Here is an 8,911-nt window from a genome sequence, read left to right on the forward strand (position 1 = left end):
ATGAAAATAAAATTATAATGAAATATGCTTCTAGATTTTCCGGAGTTTGCCATTCAGTTTTAATTTTTGCCATTCAATTTTAATTTTTTTTCTTATTGGATTACTGCAGCAATCACTGTACATAAGAAAAAATACACTATCCTTCAATTTTAAGCTTTTACTTATCAAAATAAAGAAAAGAATCAAGGTGTTGCAATGGTCTAGTAAAAGTCCAGATCTCAACCTGATCGAAATGCTGTGGCAGCTTGGGGAGCTGTGCATAGACGAATGCTTGCAATCTTATTGAACTGAACTGATATTGTAAAGAAGAATTGGCCAAAATTCTTCTATAACAATGTGAGACTGATAGTCATCCAGAAAATGATGACTTCAAGTTATTTCTGCTAAAGGAACCTCTACAAACTATTGGGTCATGGAGTGTACTTAGTTTTTCACACATAGCTTCCACATTTTGGTTCATTTTTGTTTAATAAATAATAACATATTGGGATCTGTTGGGTGTTGTTTTAAGGTGAGATATAAATAGTTTTAGAACCTGCTAAGGAATATTTTTTTTTAGTTTGTCCTGATATGCAAAACCTTAGAAATGTAATAGGGTGTAGTTTATTTTTCCCATGACTGTATTTTATTTATAGACTCAAGCAGTGTAAGTTTTATGTTTGCTTTTGGTGTGTTACCCATAAAAATAAATTGTGTAAATTATTTTTTAATAACATCTACCCATGTAAAAATTTGAGCCTGGGGCAATTAGTCTTCTAAAGCTTTTTTTATTATCCTTGGCATTTTTTTTCAGTTCAGAAAATCTTTTGATCCCTAATGGTGATTTATTATTTTAATAGGGTTTTCATAAGCATGCCATCAATTTCTCCTTCAATAATTCTATACATTTTCATCCCATGTCATCTAATTCATGTCCCAGTGGTGTTGATGTAAGAAGCCTCAATCTGCTCATCAACATCGGAAACCCGTTATGTGGAAAGGATTCCATGTACACCATGACTTACCTTATCTAGAAACATAAAAGGCAGAGATTTGCCAGACATGCAGCTCTCCATTTATAAAGAACGACTTCTTTATCTTGCAGAGAACACAGTATCACCAGGGAATGCTGCAATTTTAATTACATTTTCAGAATTCTCTTGCGTTTAACAAGAAAAATGATAATGACTGCTAAAAATACAGATAGTTTTCTAAATTTCTGGTATTTTTATTCATTATAATGTTCAATAGTTTATTTGTATACACTTTAATTTTATATACAAATTATTTTTTATAATTTTACATATTACATAGAACCATAGTTTACAGAAACCCAGTTGCTAGGGGTTCCTTGAGCCATGAGCAGTTTGGACCTCTCTGGACCGCTGGCAGTAATAATGTTTTTGGCTATCTGTAATGGTGACTTCTTCCCAATGAGGAATTCTTCTCAATGGCCACCATGCCAATGTACTGCGGATATAGAAATTATAGAAGGGGTTTTCTGAGATCTGAAAATTTTTTCAAGGGTTCCCCAAAGTACATAATATTATGGGGGCACATTTATTTGTATAGGAGGCTCATCTGCAGAGCAGACTCTGTTGACCTTCCATATGGACCCTCTTTCTTCTTCCCTTTCCGCTTTGATGTGTACCCTTTTTTCCTACAGACTTAGTAAGCTTGGTCCTGCACGTAATGCTGATCCAGGATCTTGCCTACTCCTCAGATGATGCCTAGCGTTTTGGTCCAATGTTTTTTGGCGTTCTTTATAACATATTGTGAATGGGCATTAACCAGATGTTGCAAGCTTGTTACTTATCCCCTGAAGAAGCGAGTTTACCCACAAAATGTGTCGGGGGTTGTGACTGACAGGCTGTTTTCGTTTTGGGTGCTTGTTCAACAGTTTAAAGTGTACCTCCTACAGTATGTATGTTATTAAGGTTTAAGTGTGAATTTTTATAAATCTTTTCTTTATAAAGCTTTTTCTTGCTGAGACAAGTACAGGGTGTTATTTATTGACATCTGCTACATATTGGTAATTCTTAGGGATGTGTCAATGTAAAATAATTCTGATATATCTGGGGAATCCCCCTTCTTCAAATAATTTTGATCCAGTCCTGACAGGACAAAATCAGACGTTGGTCATCTTAGACAATAGAGGTGATAACAACCAGTGGTGACACAGAATGGACAACATCCAAAGGCAAGTAAGTGGAGGAAGCAATGTAGCTTCATGGGAGGAGGAACAAGATGGACAAAGGACAGAGACACGGGTGGAGTCAACAGCTGCATTTTCTGGGAAGAAAAACATGGTGGACAATGAGTGAAGACCTAGACATGGCTGGAACATAACTATGTCTATTCGTGTTAATCTCCATTGACGGGATAGTGAGTTTACAGATAACAGAAAGTAATAACAACACTGTGTGTTTGGCAGGTTCAATGGATATTAGCTTGAAAAAAAATGCAACCACTCCATCTAAAGACTGGCTGTAAGGTCCTGGTCCAGCAACAATACTCCCCATACACCGGTCCCCCAATCTAACACCACACTCTTCACCTATAGCAAGTCTTTAGCCTCGGAAGACTGGTTGCGTTTCCCAGCACACGGTTGCCCCCAGGACATGCACCAGGGATGGTGTCTGGGGAAGGGCTGGCAGAGGACCAGTTGCCCTCAGATAAGCAGTACCAAGATTCCAGTACAGACAAGTCTAGAATACAGAGCAAGAGAACATTCACAGATAATCCGTCCACCAGGCGAGGTACACCAGGGCAAGACACAAGCAGTCGGGGTCACAGGCGAAAGGTCAGTCAAGGCAGCATACAATGGATGGGCCAGGAACAGGCAACGGTAAAGTAATAAGTCTGAGTTTAGAGAGAGGAGGTTTGCATCTTGGTAGTATGTTTGAGATGTTTTTTTGTGTAGCTTCGTTGTTAGTTGTTTAATTGTAAGATGTTCATATACAGCAAAATATGAATAGCAGGTGACCATAACACATAGACATTCACCATAATTTAACATGTAACAAATACCTACTGGAAAGACAAGAACTCTTGGTTTTAGGAGGGACAATTTTCTAGGGTTTTGGATCACTTTTAAGACTTAGACCATTCGAAAATGCTGTCATCAAAGAACACAAAACAGAAATTGAGGTGTTTCAAAATACTGTGTATAAAAACCTATTTCTCCCCTTGTGATCTTCAGTTTCCTGATTGGGAGGGAAATAGCTTGTGTTAGAAGTTTGAGTAGGAGTATGAGTGCTGTCATCTTACCTGGAGGATCCTGCAACAGTCCCCTGCAGCCCATCAGTCGAGGTCCCATGCTGGTCTCCATGGCACTGTGTCTGTTCCCTGGCCACCTGCCTGGTTACTGATGGTGCCCATGCAACTTTCCCTGATGGTTCCCAACATCTCCTTGTTTGCCACTTACCCTGACCCTCCATCTTAATACTGATGCTGCCTTGCTTGTGGGGCATTTCCTGACTATGCTTGATTCTCTGGCTTACTCCACACAGAAGACTTTCTCCCCTGGTCGGCCCTTTGGTGGGGTGACCCCCGGGGCCGTGACCTGTCAGCACTTTCCACCATAAAATCTAGTATTTACTAGGATTACCAGCCCATCACCCCCTGCAGGGTGCTCTGTCAAAGACAGGGTATAACTCACACAGTCCAGGTGATTATTATTATTAATTATTATTACACAGTATTTATATAGTGCAATCATATCACACAGTGCTGTACATAGTCATGTCACTAACTGTCCCTCAAAGTAGCTCACAAACTAATGTCCCTACCATAGTCATATGTCATTAATGTAGTCTAAGGTCAATTTTTAGGGGGAAGCTAATTAACCTCACTGCATGTGTGGGAGGAAACCCACGCAGACACGACCTGGGACCTAGCGCTGCTAACCCCTAAGCCACTACGCTGCCCGGGTGATCAGGTATTACCTTCCAATAGAGGGTATTGTAAAAGCAATACATTGAAACCTTGTTTAGAAATACCACTGAGAGCAACAATTATGTTTAGCCGTGTGAATGTTAGTTTTTAGGTTACAACTAACAACCCTTATAGATTAGTTAAATTAGTCTTTTTTTAGGGCGGAGGGGCATCATTTCTGCACAGGGAGCTATATTGTGTGTAGGAAAAAACACATGGAATGGAAGATTTTTATTGTCATTTTGTATTAAGTATTATCTGTTTGTGAGATTCTCACCAGTAGTATTTTTTTCCCTATAGCTAAGCTTTTCTCAATATGGTATATACGTACACTGCAATTACTTACCATATAACATGGTCAGCTAGCTTCACACCTCATGGGCCACAATTAAAGCAGGATTTTTATAAAACCAGAGACATTTTCTGACTCTTTGTTACTACATTACTGCATTACTAAAAATATTTGCAGGTCCTGGCCCTTGGGATTGGAGTTGGACATCCCTGCTATATAACTGTCTACTTTTAATTTTCTAGCTAACCATGATATATGTTATGATATGTCTGATTTTACTACAACACCAAATTCAGATTTTGAGAAATAGACACACATTTACAGTATAATTCCAGATACAACAAAGCACCAAGTAAAATTACCCAATACCAATGTTCTGGGATTGGAGTTCCTATTGAACTCATGCAGGCCTTCCACATGGGAGCATGAAGCTTTGTTAAAAAAAACAAAAAAAAACAAAATGTTAGTCTATAGTATATAACAAAAGTACAACTGAGGGCTTGCTGTTATCTCTGGAGTCTTTATTGCTCAAGTGATGATAAGGAGTTGTTTGCATTACAATTTATCCCACTAAGGATGTAATATTATGCACAAAAACACTTAGATGGTTATGACACAATAACTATACTACAGCAACATTTAGAACAATTGCTTGAATGAATATGCCGCATTAGATATGTTGATATGATGGTTGATGTCTTTCTAGTACTATGGCATCAGATTATATTATATCACAATACCACCAGCTTGCTTATTGGCTTGAGCATGGTGGAATATACAAAATAAATTAAATTACAATTTGTGGCTTGATATGTAAAAGTAAAACAAACTGAAAAATGTCACTGGCCTATGTTTTAAATATATATGCAGCATTCAATAGATTACAATCAGCTTTGAGTGTTTGTGTTACAGATATTCACCTGTGCCTCCTTCTTGCTCACCTTCCTTGCAGCCCCCTGCTGCCAGCACCATCTCTGCCTCTGGATCCAACACTCTGTTTACTTCCTGTTCCAAGTCAGCTGCTCCCTTGCCTCAGAGAATCAGAGTATTCCGCAGACGTGCTCCCTCTGCTAGCCAACATCTAAATAACACCTGAGACCATCCCAGCAGCAGCACTCCCTCTGCTGGTGGGATTGATGTCTGCGGCTCACTTTGGACCACGCCCATCTTCCCTTCTTAAGGAAATGACCTGGCAACAGGATGTTGCCTGAACAAGGAGTTCTTTGGCTCTGCTTCTAGGTTACTGTTGTTTATCTCTATTGTTCCTGATTCTCCGTGTACTGACCCCGGCTCGTTCCTGACTACTCCTGCTTGCTGCCCATCCTGACCTTTTGCCTGTTTCCTGACCATCCTTGTTCCCTGCCAGTCCTGACCTTTTGACTTGTCTGACTACCCTCCCAGATTTCCCTTTTGTACTATGCTTCAGTCCCTGCTTGTTGGCAGTCACCTGCCTTTACGGGCATGGGGGCCACAACCTGGCAGTAGCTTGCCGCACAACATCCTCACCTCTAGAGGCTCTGGAGAATACAAAGTTACTGCTAAGACCCTCCGCTCCGTGCACGTCTCCACCCACAGGGTGGGTGACACAGTGGGCCCACCACTTTGCCTTGTGGAGTCGTAATAGTTTGATGGACTTGCACTGGAAATCTTTTGCACTAAACCATCTATTTATCCATTAATGGTTGATCTATTCATTTCTATGGTCCACAAAATGAGGGCATGAGCTAAAAATTGTCCCTCTTCCCCAACGCCCATAGAGGTCTCCCTCCACTGAGCAAAAGCTAAATGGTATTACATTATTCATCCACCATAGAGGACCACTGGGCATGCTAAAAGGTATCCAACTTCCCCAACTCCCATGAAGGTCTCCCACCACTAGGCACAAACTAAAAGTTGTCACTATTCCCCAAACCCCAGAGAGGTCCCTCTCCACTTGGCATGAGCTAAAAGGTGTCCCTTTTCCCCAATCTCCATGGAGGTCTTCCTCCACTGAGCAAAGGCTAAATGGTATCCCATTGGTCATCCCCTATAGACGTCTCCTTCACTCGGGCATGATCTAAAAGGTTTCCCGCTTCATCAACCCCCATAGAGGTCTTCCGACACTAGGCACAAGCTAAAAGTTGTCCCTCTTCCTCATCCCCCATAAAGGTCTCCCTCCACAGGATATGAGCTAAAAGGTATCCCCAATCCTCATTGAGCTGGCTCTACTTCTACCACTAGGCCATGTGAGCAGTTTTTGACACGCTAGTTATTGGTTTATACCCATTAATAAATTCATCTGCTGAAGGTGACTACTTCATTAGATCACTCCCTTTAAAATACATCATCCATCTCTGGAGAACTTACTTACAGAAAGATGTTGATAAGAATACGTCTAGAGATGGTGAACAAACGTGTGAGGCACAAAATATATCAGGAGAGGCTTTAGTAGAGTGTCAACAAAAAGCAGGATAAGGGAGGGGTATCAATGAAACCTTTAAAAAAATGAAGGGCATGAATAAAGTTTGAGAGGACAGTATTTTATATATAAAACTAAGATATAAAACCAAGGGGATATAACCCCAAACTAGCCGGAGGAAAGTTCAAATATAACCTTAGAAAAGTACTTTTATATTTGATGTTTGGAACTGACTTTCAGATGACCACTTACAGCCCAGAGTAGGAGATAAGGCACTGCCGGGAGCAGGGGAAAGCTAATTAACTGTTATATGCAGAGAGCAGGGGAAGCCAAATCTTGTTAGAGAAAGGGAACTCAAGAAATTGAGCATTGCTGGGAAGAGGAGCAGAGGGGCCCTTGACTTAATGATGAACCCAGGTGAGCAAGAGGGAAGGGTGTTGGTCAATGGAAGTTAAGCCACTGCTGGGATTAGGTAGTTTAAGTTATATAAGAAGAGTTTTAGTTAATTAAGCTATATTTGAGCCATCATTTCCGGCATTGTGATGGTAGAAGATAGCAATATATCTCAGTTTATTCTATATTGAGAACGTTGGCGGAGGAGATAGCTATCAACCCAAGCAGCAGATCAGATATGTGTATTGTGTAGTATATAATCCTAAGGACGTGAAGCTCTTGGTTGAAAAGAGATCATTGGTCTCGTCTAGATGTTATTTGTGTTGGAAGACCTTTGTATTGAGTCAGATGTCCAGCTGGCATGCCTGAAATGTTCATGGTCCAGAAAATGATGGAGGAGGTAAAGTAGGGGTGGGCAAGAATAGTAGAATGGGCTTAATTCACAGAACAAACATGCAGTATGGGGTTGCTTATTTGAAGGATTTTTTTTTCTAGTCCAGACCAATTAAATTTTAAACTTAGTGTCTCAAGGCTGTAAAGATAATTTTCTTTGTGAAAGTATTGTGAACTGAGCCCAATGTGTTCACAGATTCATCTCATTTATCAGAAAGATCAGAAGGCTTAGTTGATTAGTTGTGAGAAACATTTTTTTTAAGTTTCTTCAGAGCTTGTTTCACGTCTTGGTTCCTTAGGCTGTAGATGAAAGGATTTAGCATTGGGGTGATGATGGTGTAGGCCATGCTAACAAGGCGATCATACTGGGAGGAGTAATCTGATGGAGGGCGGAAGTAGATAAAAATGTCAGTACCATAGAATAAACATATCACCATGAGATGAGAAGAACAGGAGGAGAAGGCTTTGCTTCTTCTGCTGCTGTTTTTCATTTTTACTATAGCCCGCGTAATGAGCACATAGGAGATGAGAATGAAGAGGAATGGAATGTTTCCAGCTATAGAACCTTCGGTGTATATTAGGAGCTCAGCTAGTTTAGTACTGGAGCAGGACAACTTGATGAGAGGTGTCACATCACAAAAGAAGTGCGGGATCAGCCTGTGCTTACAATACGTCAAATGTGACAGCATATAAGTGTGCAATAATGAGTGTAGAGAAGCTGCAAGATAACAGTTACTAGTCAGCATGCCCAAAACCTTATCACTCATTAACAAGGAGTAACGTAAGGGGTTACAAATAGCCAAATATCGATCAAAAGCCATGGCTGCCAGAATAAAACTTTCAGTGGTGCCAAAAAACAAGAAGAAGAACATCTGCAGGAAACAACCAAGGAAGGAGATTGAGGTTCTTCCATAAAGAATGCAGGACAGAAGCTTGGGAACCGTCACCGTAGAGAAAGAGATGTCCACTGCTGACAAATTTCCTAAGAAGAAGTACATTGGTGTGTGCAAGTGTGGAGAAACTTTAATAGAAGTCAGTAAAAGTAAGTTAGCAGTCCATGTGAGGGTGTATATACCCAGAATGGTGGAGAAGAGAGCAGCATGGTTGTAGTGAAAGTCTGAGAATCCCAGAAGAACAAAGCCGGAGGTTAGATTTACCATTTCCATGACCTAGAAGACAGCAAGTCCAAGTAATAACAACGAATAATAAATGATGTGGATGTCACCTTTACTGTAGAGTGAAATTGCTGGACAGCCAGCCTTCAAAACTTTTTTTTAGAAAGTAGTGTGATCATAAATTTTCTTTATATTTCTTCATGAAACTTTAACGAAAGTCTTCTTTTCCTTCTTCCAGCTTTCTCTGGTAAGATAATCCTGGCAATGGACAGTAAAGGACAATATAGTCCTACAAAGATAGTAGTGTCTCGAAGATGGCAATTTTTCTATTAAAAAAAGGCTTTTCTGAGTATATTTTAACTTTTAGACATAATTGCTTTGTTTAATGTTTTTCTTTTAGGTCCT

General features: G+C 40.1%; 1 protein-coding gene across 1 annotated transcript; it reads right to left on the minus strand.

Moving 5' to 3' along the window:
- Positions 1–7,627: 7,627 nt before the first annotated feature.
- Positions 7,628–8,557, minus strand: LOC140321828 (olfactory receptor 1G1-like). Its single transcript, XM_072398609.1, has one exon. The coding sequence runs from the start codon at positions 8,555–8,557 to the stop codon at positions 7,628–7,630; it is 930 nt and encodes a 309-aa protein (XP_072254710.1).
- Between the last annotated feature and the right edge of the window lie 354 nt (positions 8,558–8,911).

This window comes from Pyxicephalus adspersus, chromosome 1, assembly GCF_032062135.1.
Source record: "Pyxicephalus adspersus chromosome 1, UCB_Pads_2.0, whole genome shotgun sequence".
Taxonomy (NCBI): domain Eukaryota; kingdom Metazoa; phylum Chordata; class Amphibia; order Anura; family Pyxicephalidae; genus Pyxicephalus; species Pyxicephalus adspersus.

What these genes read in the sequence shown, in the direction of transcription:
- LOC140321828 (XM_072398609.1), bottom strand. Translation starts at nt 8,557, where the DNA reads ATGGAAATGGTAAATCTAACCTCCGGCTTTGTTCTTCTGGGATTCTCA.